The sequence below is a fragment of the Globicephala melas genome, chromosome 13, assembly GCF_963455315.2.
Source record: "Globicephala melas chromosome 13, mGloMel1.2, whole genome shotgun sequence".
Taxonomy (NCBI): domain Eukaryota; kingdom Metazoa; phylum Chordata; class Mammalia; order Artiodactyla; family Delphinidae; genus Globicephala; species Globicephala melas.
In genome coordinates, this window is record NC_083326.1 from 57,422,764 (window position 1) to 57,440,346 (window position 17,583).

The 17,583-nt window shown below is 42.0% G+C and overlaps 1 protein-coding gene across 1 annotated transcript in view; it reads right to left on the bottom strand.

The window, feature by feature from the left end:
• L3MBTL4 (L3MBTL histone methyl-lysine binding protein 4) overlaps positions 1 to 17,583 on the bottom strand; it is a 304,117-nt gene that overhangs the window by 99,894 nt on the left and 186,640 nt on the right. Inside the window, exon 14 of the mRNA XM_030836653.2 lies at positions 1,237 to 1,410. Within this exon, the coding sequence (XP_030692513.2) occupies positions 1,237 to 1,410 (174 nt within the window). The remainder of the gene's footprint in view (positions 1 to 1,236; positions 1,411 to 17,583) is intronic.

Genomic DNA, 17,583 nt, shown 5'->3' on the forward strand with positions numbered 1-17,583 from the left:
GGTGTACAGCAAAGGAGAAAACCAAGATAACATGCGGCAGAGGGGCTGCGCGGTACCCGGAGGAAGAGGATGGGGCGCGCGCTGTGGAGGGTGACGGGTGGCCCCGTGCACAGCGACCACGATCAAAATCAGCTGCTTAACGAAAATGCAACGTCGCCTAGATGCTCTATAAAAAGAAAAAAAGGCACAGTCCAGGATGTAAACTCCACGTGAAAAGTGTGTCCTAGGAGCCAAACTCTCCCAGTGAACAGACCTTGGCAGTAAAGGAGCATCCACGCTGGGACTGAAGGGTGAAAGGGCAGAAAGGGGTTCCTGGAAAGTCTGCCCTCGCATAGAGGCGTGCACATTCCTCTCCCACGTGCTGAACGGGAAGGGCAGGGCTGGGCGAGGGCTGTGGGGGGCCGGGGGTGGGTGATGGTGGTCCGGAGAACCAGCAGCCCCTCCCATAGCAGCTCCTGGAAAGCTCAACCTTGAGTGCCAGCGCCTTCTGCCTGCAGCGGGGCCTGAAAAACACCCACTTCTCACCTCTGCCGAGCCTTTCATGGCTCCATCTCCGTCTGGTCTCCAGTTGTTTACTTGTAATTAGATTCTCCTGTGTTTATAATTCCCAGCATGGAGGATGAAACTTTTATCTTAAAATGTTATTTATTTACTCATTTAGGTTAAAAAAGAGCAAATAAGGTTGCATCTGTAGCTTCTCAGAAAATGATTATAAGTAAATAAAAATTGAGAACTGATCCTTAAAGTCATAAGTTTACATTTAGGAACAAAAGGATGATGTGCCATTGATAAATCAAAACAGGAACTATTCAGAGTAAGGAAATCGTACCTGAGGGACTTTTGGATTAAAGATGACAAGTACCAGGTGAGCGAGGGGATCCTGATGGGACCAAGAGGATGCGAACACTGGGCCACGTGCCCAGAGAGATGCCACCTGTGAGATGACTCCAGAGATACAGGGAGTCTTACAGAATTTACACGTGAGATTTGCTTTCTGTTGCCTACATGTAATATCTACACTTAGAGGTAAATTCAAATTTTTGAGGATGAAGTAAGAAAAAATATTTTTCAAATAAATGTCAAGGCTTAGATGAATTCTATGAGCCAGTGAACACAATAATATACAGAATAAAGAAAGATTTTGAAGAAACACAAGAAACTATTATTACCCACAAGTTTGTTCTTTTCTGTTCTACACACTTTACTCTCTGGTTCACATTTTCAGAAGTTCCTTACCTGGACTGGCTCTTCACCTTTTCATGTTTTCCATTGAAGTTCAAACTACAGAGGTTTTTCGATTTTGAATGTGCAGAGTCTGAGTCCACGTTTGACTGTGTTTGTTCTCGCAGACGATCGTGAAGCGTTGCCTCCTTTTTCAAGTTCATGTCCGAATACGGGCAGCCAAAGGCACTGGTTTGTATAAAAATGAGAGCACAGGCGTCAGTTTAGGGTGATACATCAGGGCTGTACTGTCATTGCAACAGACATACATCCACTATTGAAAAGCTGAATAGAGACATTCTCCTTTCACTGAACACACTCAGGTTAAGTTTCTTTTATATTGTCCTTTGCGAAGATCTCAGGTGCCAGACCATAGACACCGGTCAGCAGACATTACAGGTACAGTCATCAGCAATACGGTTTTCACAATCTAAAAAACTTAAAAATCTAAAGGACTTCCCTGGTGGTCCAGTGGTTAAGACTCTGCGCTTCCAACGCAGAGGGCTTGGGTTCGATCCCTGGTCGGGGAACTAAGATCCCATATGCTGTGAGGCCAAAAAAAAAAAAAAACACCTTAAAAATCTAAGAATAACCTAAAGGTGTACATCCAATGGAGCAGCGAACATGTCATGTAAACACCTAACTCAGTTTGTATCCTCCAATATTCAAGCTCTAATTTGACTACCTGTATCACAAAATACTATGGGGTAACTAAACATCTTTACCAGTAATCAGAGAATATCATGCTTTTACTTCTTATCATTCATGTACCCAGAAATACTGTATCTGGATGACTGCTTCATCCTCCTGAAACCAGCTAGGAAGTTTTGTGTTTGAACGTGAAGGGCCGGTTGTGGGTGAAAGAGGAGAGACCACAGTCAAGGCTGAATCCTGACTCCAGGATGTGTTAGGAGGCTGACAGCAGGCTCAGGGCAGAGGCTCTGGCTCCTGCCACAGGTGAGCGGTTGTCTCTGGTAGATTTCTGTGCCCACGTTCCTGTCCCCAGAGGCCCCCAATCTCTGTGCTGCCGGGAACGAGGCAGATGCTGTCAGGGGCCAACCAGGCAAGACAGTTCCCCGCCCACAACCCTGAGGGAGCTGGTCCACCGAGCTCCAGTTCCCCTCCAGTGAAATGGGAAAATCAGATCCAGCTCCTACGGGCTGTTGTGACCACGAGGAATCACACACACACACACACACACACACACACACACACACACGTGGTAGCTGCTCTCATTACGACAGTGCTGTCATCCTTTACATTTGGGGAGCACAGACTCAGATGCATCAGTACCTTGGCAGTTGGCTCTTTTTTTAGGAACTCACTTCCTGCTTACTATAAATTTGCTGGTATATGGTGCACAATAAATCCTTTCTGATATGTGAAAGTTTGCTTTTGGTATTTTAAAGTCATGATAAAATCAGGGAGCAATGCAGTTTTCCTCTGTTTTACAGTAGATTCGAGTTTTCCAGGGAGCACTTATACACAGTCTAACCTCAGAGGACTTTAGTACCAACCTGGATCTAGAACGGGCCTTCTGGACTTTGGGATGGGGTGGTTCTGATAACACACCAGCCTTGCCCAATATGCCAGGGTGGACCTGTACTTTGCCAGACAGGGGCGCCCCTGTGGATGCATGTTCTGTAGTTAATATTAATTGGCACTACTTCTTAGTTTATTCCATTATTGATTCAACAACCCACTAACTGAGCATGTGCTACATGCTAAGCACTTTGGAGAATATAAATCTAGTGAAGAAGTTGGGATATATACCAATAAATACAATTTATAATAAGAACAAAAGCTACCCCTATTGAGTGTTTACATGGACCCATTGCAATACAAGGTGTTTTACATATATTATCTCTAATATTTAGTACTAAATACCCAAAGATGGCATTGACATATTTTTTTCTAGGTTAGAAAACAGGCTCACACAGGATAAGCAATTTCCCAAAGTTACCGGGTACCTTCTTGGGAAACCCCAAAATAAATCACTTAATTATTAGCATCAATCACGTGGGCAGAAGTGGGAAAACATTTTTAGCACCATCAAAGAAAAGGAATGTAATTTTTGTGCAAAGTGTAGCCAAGGCAAGCATTCACAGGGAAAGCAGTACAGGGTTTGCCACGGTTAATGTCTAGGGGAAAATAAGTCAGCCCATGCTGGGTCCTGGGTGAGAAGTGCAGAGGTGATAAAGCAGTTTCCAGCAGGACCAACTGGTTTAGGCTGCAGCATATGAGATTTAAGGGAGATTTTTAGAAAGAACTTTCTGCAGATGAAAATTGAAAGGCATTAGGCTAACCTAAGGGAGATGGGGAAATGTTTATTTTAAGCACAGCTGAGTTTTCATGAAGACACTACCACTCGGAAGCTTTGCTATCCATCTAATATATACTCCCAATTTGAGATTTTTTAATGATCATTACGGTCATGAATTTTCTAAATTCCATGTAATTACCCCACATGACTAGTACTGCATGACACTCCTGCTGTCTCTTCCTCAGGCTTATCTATCCAGGATTGTAGAAGCTACCATTCATCCTCTTGCTCAGTACTTGCTTAAGCTGAGAGAAATTTTGTTTCCCTCAATCTTCATTCATTAATCAATCTTTTTACTCATTTAAACGTTCATTTATTTCCTAATCCCATTCTAGCTCTCTTTGTCTCTCAGGTACTCAGGCATGCAAGACTAAATGCAACGCCTCGGAGCATCCGTAGAATGCAATATTTCTCGACTGTGGGAGGCGGCGCATATGACAAAGTATCTCAGGATTACACAGATCAGAAAAAAGCATGACGTTCAAAAGAATATACTGGGTTGGCTAAAGAGTCCGTTCCAGTTTTTCCGTAACACCCAAAACGAACTTTTTGGCCCACCCCATATTAAATGACAAAAACATATTTTGCAGAAGACGCTGGTGGAGAACCTGAAAGAAGATAATGATGGGAGACAAAGGGAAGGGACGAAAGGAACAGGATAAGGGGGCTTTCGGTTGCATTGTCTGCACCATTTTCCACCTGGGCTCTGCTGTGAACAAGTTTCTGGATTGCAACACTGCGCTTACTTGCGTTCAATGCAGAGAAATATTTGTGTTAAAGAGATGACATCCCAAATGTCAGCCTGCCCTCCTGCACATGTAGACCCTTACTCATGCGCGCGCACGCGTGCGTGTGTGTGTGTGTGTATGTGCGTGTTTGGAAGAACATACGTGACTGCATAAATCTGTACACATAGGAAAAATCTGATTGAAGTGGTTGTCCTAGGTGTGATACAGCTACTTAACGCTTACTTTTTTTTTTTTTTTTTCTTTTTTTGCGGTACGCGGGCCTCTCACTGTCGTGGCCTCTCCCGTTGTGGAGCACAGGCTCTGGACGCACAGGCTCAGCGGCCATGGCTCACGGGCCCAGCCGCTCCGCGGCATGTGGGATCTTCCCAGACCGGGGCACGAACCCGTGTCCCCTGCATCGGCAGGCGGACTCTCTATCACTGCGCCACCAGGGAAGCCCTAACGCTTACTTTTGATTTAGCCAAATACTGGGGGAAAAGGTTCTGAAGACACAGTCTTTTTAGAAAATTGCTGACATAAGCTGAAATTTCTGTGACTTAAGGCTCTGTTGGTCAAGGTAAAATGATAGCTTCTGACAGACAGGTAAGTGGCATATTCAAATTTAAGCTCATAACGGACCATGCTAAGGAGGCATGAAAACCGCAGGCCAGGAGGGAAGGCCTGAGAGGGCCTCCTGGGGGAGGCGGGGTTCTTCTGATGCAGCAGACCAGCTCCCCATCCCTCTTTAATTCAACATGTGTTTGCTGTCGGCAGGGAAAGAAGGAAGAGAGAGCAGGAACTATACAGTTTTTAAAAGTCAGAGACAGTAGGATATTGGGAATTTTATACAGTTCAACCAACTAATTTATAAAATATGTCAGGCCCAAGTTCATCAGCAAGACAGATGAATAGAGGGTGAACGCTAAATAAGCAAAAAACTGCTAGGCAGCTGCAGACAAACTTTAAGAGAGATTTCTGGAGAGACTGAAAACTGAGATCCTAGTAGCCCTCCTGATAAACAGAAGGAAACATAAAAATGGCTGCCATTAAAAATACTAGTTTTGCTTTTCAGAATATTTAAGTAGAATTCTTAACATCTGAGGAGAAAGAGAAAAATAAGGACGCAGCAGCGTCCTTGGGGGCTCCGCTGCTGGTTGTAATGGGGCAGGGGGCGGGGAGGGGGGGCTGGAGTGGCTGGCACTGAATCACGGCAGGTGGTGTCACGCCCGGGAGGGTCCTCAGCCTCTCAATTCTCCTTCCTTCCACAGCAGGGGCACCTGATTCCACAGGTCGGTGCAGTTTCCTCGTATTCTCAGGACCGGTCCTGATCCGAGGGACAGAGGCCCTACGTTCCTACTTGGTTCTTGCCGGGCCATCTCCCATTAGGAGGCCCTCTGCCTCCTAATCCCAACCTAGGCAGCCAGGCCCCCCGCTTCCCCAATACCAGCTGGCCAGTCGCCTATGTGCTTCTCCCCCTGATATTCTCTCCTACTGTGCTTTACCCACTGGCTGGGATCCCACCTTCATTTTGGATTCTTCCCGTGCAGCTCCAATTCCAAGAGTCTAGATAGCACCTGCTGATTTCCAAACCCCTTGGACTCCAGGTTCTGCACATCCAACCATATGATCATCTTGTATCTACAATGTTTTCATCTTCTCATACCCAAGCAGCAAGTGTGGTTCCTGCTTCTCTGACTACCTTGTTTTGCTGAAAATAATGGGCCATGATCTGTCAAATCCTGGGAGATGGACAGTCTGGACCACGAGGTTATAACTAAGCTGTCACCACACACCTAATTGGTAGCTTCCCAACCCCTGTCCAGCTGCACCCTCAGGGTGGCCGGAGGGGCCTCAGGCACCAGAGTCCTTCCAGCCAGAGCGGCCTCCTCCAGACTCTGAATTCCCTCCCTTCCCAAGTACTGATTTGCATTTTCTCTCTGTGACATGACGTTATAAGGGTAGGGAGGCGTTACAAATTTAAGCAAAATGGCAAAGATGAAAGAGCCCCTTGGGTGCTGTACTTCAAAACATAAATAAAAGCACAGAGGTCAGCAATATTTCAGGAAGAGTGTCAGGTCATTGACAACATTTTTGCTGATCCAGAAAAGTGAAGTCATCCCAAAAAGGCAAGTAGCTCCCAGGAGGAGCCCTGATCTAGGAATATGCCCTCATGCAGCCCAGGAATTAGGGATGTAGTTAAACTGTAAAGAGTTCTCTAATGCAACCAAGCCACCCCTCCAGGAAGCCCACTGCCTTTTGTATTTTAGTCTCAATTATTTTATTATCCAGTTATATTCTTTTCTTTCTAAGACCTAGATAAGACAACATATCTGAGCTGGGAGGTTACATGCTAAAGTCTCTTCGCTTAGGTTCAAAACGTAAGAATTTACTTGTTGGAGTGAGTGGGGGCCTCGTATTGGGAAGCGCTCCCAGAAGAGACTGTCTGAGGGGTTGGCCTCCCACAGCAAAGGTCGCAGGAAAGTCCTGGATGCTGCCCCTGCCAGAGGGTAAGGGGCTGAGACTCTCAGAGAAGGGGGTCAGCCAGGAAACGGGAGGGAGCAAGATAAATGCTGCCTGCCTTGCAGCCTGGCCTTGGGCCCTGATGACACCAAGATCCCCAGCCCGCTGGCAGGTCCTACATCCTACCTGTCGCGTTAAGAGCAGCACCCAGCTCCCACCCACGATGTTCCCTGGTGAACAGAAGACCATTTGTCCTCACTGCCATTTAACTTTAATATGTGGGTAGCTTAAACTTACATAGTATGTTAAATGAATATATTTTATTCTTAAGAAGATATTGATTTCTTGGCCAATGGTACTGAAAGGCATGATAAACACTGAAATGCAGGTTACTGGAATTATAGAATATCTGTAATACTTTCTATGGAAACTTTTAAAAGCTAACATAGGACTTAAACTGTTACCGATTTTACTTCTATGAGGATTGTGAGCAAGTATAAATGAGATATATACACATACAGAGAGAGAGAGAGAGAGGGAGAAACAGAGAGAGAGAGAGAGAGAGAGAGGCCAGGGATACAGACCAGGAAGGTTCCAAGAATACGTTATAGTATCTACTGAGGATATAACGCAATTTCTATTACATTGTTCTCAAATACAGAGATGAGCAAAACCCAACTGGTATATGTAAGATTCTAAGGTCTGAGTCAATTCTCTTCAAATTCCTGAGGCTTTAAAATGTGTTTACCTGACCCCCCGCCACCCCCCAAAAAAAGAAAAAAGTGAGTTTACCCAAGATATATTACAGTAAACTTTCTAACTTTTGTCCATAAAATAGCTGATATTGTCACTTAATTGTCATTAAAAATACTACAAAATTTAATGCACACAGTAAGAAAAATGTATGAATATTGAGAACAAAAGTTTCATAAGCAGAGTTAAAAGAAGTCTACATCTATATAACTCAGACTTCAAAGAGTTGGATGAAACAAATTTGACTCCAAAAATACTTTTCTGATTGACACATACACACTACTATATATAAAATAGATAACTAATAAGGACCTACTATATAGCACAGAGAACTCTACTCAATACTCTGTAATGACTTATATGGGAAAAGAATCTAAAAAAGAGTGGATATATGTATATGTATAACTGGTTCACTTTGCTGTACACCCGAAACTAACACAACACTATAAATCAACTATGCTCCAATAAAAATTTAAAATAAAAAAAAATAAATAAAAATACTTTTCTCTGGGGTAATTCAGCCTGTAAAATCATCCTACATATTATAAACTTGCTAACATGGCCAGTTAAGAAGTTAGAAGAGAATTACTACTCAAGTTAAGCACTGAAAAGCACAGATATAAGAACTAGAAAACTGTATTAAAGCTACTAGTACCAGAGGCTTGTTTTTCATTTCCTCATCTATAAAATGGTGACAGTACAGGGATTTTTGTGAAAACTAAATGAGACAATCTAGGCAAGGTCCTTGTATAGTGACTGGCACAAATTAAATGCTCATGAGTTTTTAATTTTAAACAAGTCATTCTGATACAAAATATAATACTAATGATCCCTTTTATTTGTGGTTATTATATTTTTCATTCTAAAATTTCCATTATTCCATTTATTTCTCGCTCTCCTTCTGTTAATATCTGCTTTATAAATTCAGGTTCTCTAATGGTGACTCCATATATATTTACAATTGTTATATCTTCTTGATAAATTGACTTTATCATTACATGGTGACCCTTGTCTCTCACAACAGTTTTGGACTGAAAGTCTATTTTATCTGACATAAGTACAACACCTCTGCTCTCTTTTGATAACCATTTTCATGGAATATCTTCTTCCAACCCTCCACTTTCAACCTATGTGTGTCCTTAAAGCTGACGTGAGTCTCTTGTAGGCAGCATATATTTGGAACCTGTTTTATTAATAATCTATTCAGTCACTCTATGTATTTTGATTGGATAATTTAATCCATTTACATTTAAAGTAATTATTCATAGGGAAGGACTTATTAATGCCTTGTTAATTGTTTTCTGAAGGTTTTATATTTTCTTTGTTCCTTTCTTCCTCTCTAGTTGTCTTCCTTTGCAATTTGACGATTTCTTTCTTCCCCCCTGTGGTACGCTTGGATTACTTTATCTTTTTGTATCTACTACAGGTTTTTTCTTTGTGATTACCATGAGGCTTACATAAAACATCTTAAAGTTATAGCAGCCTATTTTAAGCAGATAACAACTTAACTTCCATTGCATATAAAAACTATACTTTTACTTCTCCTCTCACTTTTCATGTTACTGATGTCACAATCTGCATCTTTTTATATTGTGTATCCATAACAAGTTTCTGTAGCTATATTTATTGTTCACATCAGTGCGAACTGAATAAACCTGGGCTATCTTGTGCCTAAGCAGCATATCAGTTTCTAAAGAAATAAGTCATAAAACTGTTCAAGCATACAACTTAAAAAAAAAGACTGACTATCTCAATCATCACAGGACTTGCTCTCAATTTCTCATCCTCCTACCTTAATCAATGTCCCCCAGGTCAGCCCACATGGGCTTCTCTCTTTCCCGTCTCCCTATTTAGCTATCCCAGATTGAATCTTTCCTCCTAGGAGCTGCCTCTGTCCTTACAGAAAAAAACACCTGCCCCTTTTTGCTTCCTGGCATCTCTACCCATCATCCAGATGAAACAACAAAGGCCCGACTGCAGAGGTGGAGAACCAGCCCCCTCCTGGAGAGGACTCGGCCCCCATCACAACCTAGCCTACTGGGATCCTGATATGGTATTTGGAATATTCACAGATTTTAAACTGATAAAGACAACAGTACATCCCAAGGTTATGAACCCTGTTGGTGTATACAGAAATAGATAAAAATTAAATGCAATCTACACTTATTTTTGTTTCATTAGAGATATGAGCTTAGTCATTTCATTAATGTTAGTTCTAATACCAAAAAGTCAGACCCAACATATGACATTTACTTGGTATGCATTAGGAGATACCCTTTGATTGTGTGCAAAAATGTCATCTGAACTGTTCTGTTGTAGTTAATATTTTCAGTAAACTACACAGGGAAGGAAAAATGCATCAAGAGTGAATGTTAAAGTGTGTGTGTCTGTCTCTTTCCTCTAAAGTACTTTAGTGTATTGTTACTAGAAACTTCCAAGGTATAAACTATTCTCAAGGAATATGATCGTATACTAAATTGCAGACTAATGGCCTTTAAAATTTTATGCTGTAACCAGCTTAATGTACTAAGTAATTTGTATAATCTATACATGGAGAAGATCTGATAGACAAAATCTACAGTTTAAAATTTCTAACAGAATATTATCAACATAGTTAATATTAAGCAGTAAATTAAATAGTAAAGTGATGAATATGCTACATTATTAATCCAATCAAAACAATTTCAAGTGATAAGTGTATGTTTCCATTATTACGACGAGTGTTTCTGTTACTATCAGTTGTTTTTACCCTTTTAATTTTAATATTTTGGTGAAGTGATATGAACATGTCAATATTATTTTTTTATAGCTTAAACTGTCAAATGCATTTTAAATTGGAATATTCTGGTTTGAAATACATTTAATTTCTGCAAAGGTCTTGAAAGTGTTTTTTCTCTTTTTATAAATACGCATTGTTTTAAAACAAAATTTCTCTTAGAAGTGAAAGTCTTTCTCAGGACAGTTGTCTGAGGAGCACCTGGAGAACAGTTCAACTCAAAAATGCTCCAAGCATAATTTTTAAAAATTATCCATAAGTTAAAGGTATATATTTTGGCGATGGATCATAATGAAATAATCCTATTTTTTGGATGGCTTTAAATTCAATTTAAGTGAAATTGTAAAATTTATTTGGGTATGCGTGAAGGTATGTTTACATATGTGTATATTTACATATACCCACATGCATCTAACCCTCATGTTAAATGCTAATATTGACTCAGTGTCAACAGGGCATTCACATGTTGTCTTGAGATGTTCTCAAGTCACAACTCCGTCAACTTGACAAACCTATGAGCTAAGTTTACGAGTGTAGTCTGTGTGATGGAAAAGGAAAACCAAACTAGCCCACGTCAGAGAACAAAGCACCCTTCGACCTAAGTCCTCCAAACTCTAACAGATACAAGAGGATTTGCCAGAGTCCTGCTGCCCCTCCCTCCCCTGTAAGCGATGCATTAAGGAGTCTTTTGGAGAATTACAGAGCATACATTCTGGATCGCTATTTTAAGAGGTGACCTTTTATCAGTCTGCAAATAAAACCTCTTCTGTAGGTTCAAATACATATAGGCAGGCTCCATATTGAAGATATTGTCAATTCTCTTCCCCCTAAATTAGTTAACACACCAAAGGCAAACGTCTAATGTAATTTAATGTGTGTAAAGCAATATCATCCTAATTAGAAATAAGAACAAACATTAGGAATCTCACTAAATCTTGAAGGGAGGTGCTAAAAAATTGTGTTTTTTTATTTAAATAAACAACATTGAGATATTAAAGACTGGGGGCATCCATGCAACTGTGGATAAAGACGAACACATTTCTTTCAAGAAAATATGATTCAATACTACTTTTTCTGCCATAAGCTATTCTGAAATACTGTTTGAGTAATCTGTTTCAACTATTAGTTAGTGAGAATCAGCATGTAGAATATTTTACATAAGATGACCAGACTAATCTAAACTAGATAAATTTTTAATTCTACTAAATTTAGGCAGTAAAATTATTTAAAAATTTAAAGAGAGAATGCCATCAAAACACAACTTGATTAGTCTAATATTCATAATAATATCTAAAACAGACTATAGTTCTACAGTTTTTACTCTGTGCTATACCCTGACTTAAGCTCTCTTTATATGTTAACTCTTTCAAGTCTCACAATACACTATTATCTGCATTTTATAGATGAAGAAACTGAGGCACAGAGAGGTGAAGTAAGTCATGCAAGGCCATAGAGCTAGGAAGTTGTAGAGATGGGGTTGAAAGCCAGGCAGCCTCATGCCAGATCTAGGCTTTGAAATACTATGCCAAACCGCCTCTGGGACTAGACTTTTCTTTCTTTATTTAGTGCTCTGTTGGGTCTTTGTTGCTGCACGCAGGCTTTCTCTAGTTGCGGTGAGCGGGGGTTAGTCTTCGTTGAGGTGCGCGGGCTTCCCATTGCAGTGGCTTCTCTTGTTGCAGAGCACGGGCTCTAAGTGTGCGGGCTCAGTAGTTGTGGCTCGTGGGCTCTAGAGTGCAGGCTCAGTAGTTGTGGTGCACGAGCTTAGCTCCTCCACGGCATGTGGGATCTTCCTGGACCAGGGCTCGAACCTGTGTCTCCTGCATTGGCAGGTGGATTCTTAACCACTGCGCCACCAGGGAAGTCCCTAGACTTTTCTTTGAATACATTAAACACAAATAAAAATGATGGAATACCTGACATCATCTTGTACATAGTAGGTGCTTTGCCAAACAGATGTTGATGATGTTAATAAATTTATATAACATCTTTGGCACTGTTGATTATACAAAAAAAAAAAGTAGGGAAATTAGAACACTTTGAGAGAATTTAAGCTGTTTAGTTTTTTTTTTTTTCAATTTCATTCCAAAATTTACTGAGTTGCTGCAAGAATAGAACATGTGGTAAGAAAGGAATTCTTTAGAAACAAAGACACGTTCTCTGCATAGAATAAAATGTAACGTGAAGAACTGGCCATCTGGATAATTTTTTAGTGGGACAAGCTGTAATTTATAAAATCATGAAAAAGGAGAAGAAAATAGAGAAGAGACAGGCTTGATTTTCTGCCAGAAAAAGATTCTGAATTCCATCCTAGCATGTTTTTAAATGAGAATTTAAATATTCATACCCACATACACACAAACATTCCATCTACACAGCCAGATAAAACATTCCACCTAACCCGGCTACACAAGAGTCCAAGCAGCCCCCTGTGTGAGTAGAGGCCGGGAGCACAAGGCAGAGCTGCGGCCGCTTCCTTCCATTCATGAACACTGACCGGACGCCACTGTGTGCACAGCTCTGTACTAGCCGTTACGGAACCCAGAGTACTGTAAAGCGCCTACCCCAAGGGACTTTGACCTGAGGGTCAAAAACGAATTAAAAATCTAAAACGCAAAAGCAGTGGATGTTATATTGTGGTTTATTGTTATTATGCACAGTACATGTTTAATACTGATATAACCATAACAATAGGAACATAGACTTCTTAAACATTTAATATGTATCCAGGCATGATAAGAGCGTATCACATTATATGCGTTATTTCATTAAACGGATAAAATCTGGGGAGGGAACATTTTCATAAAATTGTTTTTGCTCTTGCTGCTGTTGTTTATTAATTTAGGACCGAGGAGGGCACAGGGGCAGGTTCTTGAAATAGGACTGGCCTCCATCAGTCCCAAGCGTGGAGACAGAGATGCATGATCCCGGGAGGAGACCAACTGGGCTGGGAAGCAGAGCTGTGGAGACACTTCCTCACCATATGGGGGACCCAAGAGTTTCAACTGCCTGGAGATGCGGGAGGTTCTTGAACTGGGAAAGAAAGGTCAAAGGTCGGGAAGGTTATCCTGGCAGCTCTGGCCAAGAGAGGGCCAGCCTCAGGGATGGGGGGTGAGGCGGACGGGATGTGGACAGCAAGCAGGAAGAGCTGGTTCTGACTCATACTGTAGAAAAATAGCCAGTGGGGCTCGGAGACTTATTTAATCTGGGAGTCAAACACTGAAACATAAATGTCTTGAGTGTGATGGTACAGGTGGGGCTAAGATAATGTCCTCTGTTGCTAACATTTTAAACCGCAGGACTGAGGGATCCTTCTGGACTCCTTCTGCAGGTGAGCAGGGACAGACAGCCTCTCAGAGTGAGAGGGCCAACACACACCGGGACTTCGGGGGTCTTCTGCTTTGAGCTGGAGGCCTTGGCCCTCCCGTGTTGTCCCTGCGGAGCCAGACACCGCAGGAGCAGTCCAAGTGGTCCGTAGCCTCCAGCTGCAGCAGGATGGGGACAGATTTCCTAACAGCCTTACGGTGGTGTGAGCATGTGTGACTTCCTGCTGAAGAGCACCCTTCACACAAGAGAGACACGGCTGGTGAGGCTGGGGTGGGGGGAGGAGGGGAGGGGTCCAGGCAGGAGGTGGGGCTCCGGCGTGGCCCTGAGGGTAGACAGTATTTGAAAAGGCCCCAAAAATGTGCTATTGTCTTTAATTTTGTTAATTACCATCTTTTAAAAACTTGCTCTACAAACATACATAGTTTCAATAGAAATGTTCCAGTTGTACATGTCTGTTGGCAAATCTGTCCAGATAAGCTGGCATTTTAAGCTCTATTTATGCATTAGTTTTGCAATCTAAGAAAGCTGAAACTAGGTCCAGTTTGCAATAGCATAGATTATTCAGGACCATAAACCGCTCTCAGTGTGATTCTGTAGAACCGGATCTCAGAGCTAGAGGCACTGACTGGCAGCCCGTCCTGAGAACCGAGTGAAGCAGAGTCAGTCTCAGGGCAGGTGGGCTGTTCCCAGACTTGGACGCGGAGCAGGGCTGTGCTGGTCGTTTCCCTTCCCTCCCCGGAGCTTTCTGGGGAGGCACCTCCACTCCCAGCCTCCTCCTGTGCTCGGTTATTGAAGCTTCCAAGGGACTGTGAGTCTGTGCAGATGCACGTTTTTGGGGAGAGCTGAAGGCAGAGATGTTCCGCAGGAAGGAAACTAGTGCAGGTAACTCAGGGTTTCTTTTGAGTCTAAAACATGAACCCTTCTCAGTGGTATCATACATTGGCTTCTCCCCGATAAAGACTCGTTTTCTTTTTCGACCAGTCGTGGGCCACTTTTTAAAGCAGCACTTGACAGGAAAGACGAAAGGATGAAATTAACCCATGACTTTACCCTGGAGGTGGTTGTTCTTTGGAAGTTTCTTTGAAACTTCAGGTTCTAAATGTTCGCTTTGTTGGATTTTTAAAAATTGTTTAAATCTCTAGACTCATTAAATTTTACTTTTGACAGTGTGTCAGACTTCAATTTCTACTCCATGCTTTCTATCCACATGCAAGGTTTACTTATCTATTTAGACCATGAAAATTACTAGGAATTTTACTACCTTAGGACCTGGACAAGGTTTGACTTGTCCTTATTTTAGATTGTAAACTATATACTGAAGTTTATGTTCTTAGAAAAATTATCGTATATAATTTACAAATGATAAACTTTCTAGTACAGAATGTTAGTAGATGTTTTCCCATTGCAAACCATCAATAGTTTTCTCTATTTCCTCCTGGTTTTATTGTTTATACCATGTCTGTGGGCATGATTGATGCAAGTGTGTCCATGCACGGTAGAGGGATGCGGTCACTGTCACCAGCACTGTCACGGAGCTCCCATTTCGCTGTCTGGGATGACCCGCCTCCTGCCAGCCTCACTCTCTGAGATGTGCTCTCTCCCCTGCAGGTCCTTTCTGAGGGATTAATAAATAGTATTCCAGAGCCTGTTTGGAGTCGAAATCCTTTTGAGAATCTGCTGAACATCGTAGATTCCCTAGCTGACAGATGCACATGTGCAGATACAAACAAGTGTGGCCCATACTTTCATTGACTTCACAGCTCCCAGAGGCTGCCGTGCGTCCAGAAGATGCCTGGGCCAGTCCGAGTCTCAACATACAGAGGGTCGTCAACAGATTCGGTTCTCCTGACCTTCTCATTTTCTTTAGAAATGGCAGAGGTTTTCATTACTTTTTCATACTTTCCTGTGGTCTCTTTCTAATATTTTCTTATTCCACTGAAGCAAAGAGAAGAAAAGCAGAGGGCCACCGTGCCTTCTTGGTATCCCATGGGCGCCACTGCCAACAGAACCTATATCCAGAACCAGCGTGCAAACTCACAGTGTGATGGAGGGGCGACCCTCTTAGGCGTTGGGCTGCAGAGCCGAGATGTGTCCTAAGGTGAATTTTTACTTTAAGTGCAAAGAGATGACTTGAAGGTGGTGAAGTATGACAGCTCAGTATTCACTAAGTCCTTTGCAGGCTGGGAGTGTCTCTGTTTCCAGAGGGAAAACTCTAATCCCATTTATGCCCGAGACCCCCATGGTTTCAAACTTTAACCTTCTGGAGACAGAGCAAATAAATGTTCTCTCTGATATGTCACATCAGCACATTTACAAGTCAGTTTCTACACACGTACACGAGTGCTTGACCACGTCTTCAGAAGTATCTCGGTGGAGCGTGTCACCGTCTAGAGCCTACAAGGAACGTTCATGGGCCGTGTGCACACCCCTTGGTTGCACGAAAGCCTTTCCCTGCCCATGTTCTCTGTCTGAGCTTTGTTCTACGTTGATATTGAGTAACTCTATCTCCGCATTGCAGAGGATGCGCATAGTTTGAAATCTCTACTCCATACAGATTTGAGTCAAATTAAGAAAAACAATTTTTTTTTCTGAATCTTGAGCAGTACTTAAAACACAAAAAGAATGTAAGTTATATTTAAAATATGGCAGGTATATGCTCTTATTATCTGGAAACTTAAGGAAGACTATAGTGCCTAGGATGTCATAGATACATTTATAGAAAAAAATTGGTTTTTGGAGAGGATGTCTCTTCTCAAAGGAATCCGTATTTAAATTAATGAGAAGTAATCTTTAAGATGCATGATTGATAAAATACCTCCTTTTTGAATCTTAGTACATTTAGAAGTAACCAAGTTACATAGCGAATTAGGGGGAGAAATTGCCCTACAATGTCTGGAGATGCTCATGGTAAATGACGAATTCTTCCATTAGTGTTAATGAACTGTGCCTGGTTAACTCCCCAGCACATCAGAAGAACAGAGCCAAAATCATCCGTCTTTCATATTTAATTCAATTTGTTTGTATATTTGTTGCATCTTTCACTCGATACTTCCCAAAAAGCAATTTCAGGAGAGATAAAATTATGAGAAAATACTTTATAGAATCGGATATACTGATAACAAAACAAAGGTGGACAGGAGTCTTCGGAGGAACAAAGACTATTCTCTCATGTTCTATGCGTGTCTGAGTTTTATCTGATTAGAATTAAAGGCTAACATAGTCATACACAGAAATGGGAATTGCTCCTTCTGCTTTCAGAAACTGTGACAGAAGAGAACGAAGGCTCAAAAAAGAAAGCATTTTCAAAACAGTTCAAAAATGCTATTGTATAACCACAAAAACCGATAGAGCTTTGTTGCATTTAAAGTAAAGCTATGACACAGATAAAACTGGAGGGATGTGTGAAAAAAAGCAAATGAAAACCAAGGAGTAACAACTTGTATTTATGGAACATTTCACTTCCAAAATACTGGAGGAATCACAAGTAAATATGTAATAGTGGGGGTTTCCCTGGTGGCGCAGTGGTTGAAAGTCCGCCTGCCGATGCAGGGGACGCGGGTTCGTGCCCCGGTCCGGGAAGATCCCACATGCCGCGGGGCGGCTGGGCCCGTGAGCCATGGCCGCTGAGCCTGCGAGTCCGGAGCCTGTGCTCCGCAACGGGAGAGGCCACAACAGTGAGAGGCCCGCGTACCGCAAAAAAAAAAAAAAAAAAAAAAAAGTGATAGTGGCTCTCACAGGCTCCTTGGAGTCCTCTGATTGCTATTTTTCCTTATTTGGTAAATACAAACAAGAGGAATGGAAAAGGATTTCTCAGAGGTATTCACTGATTCATCTGTTTGAAGAGCACTAAACCACTGCCTTCCTCTGTGCCACTCCTGGGGCAGTTTTCTTTTCCTGTCCTACCAATCATGGACAGCTCAAAGACAACTTGACTTTACCGTCACAATTATTTTTTCCCAAACTGGATATTTAATGCCCAGATAACAGTAAATATGAAA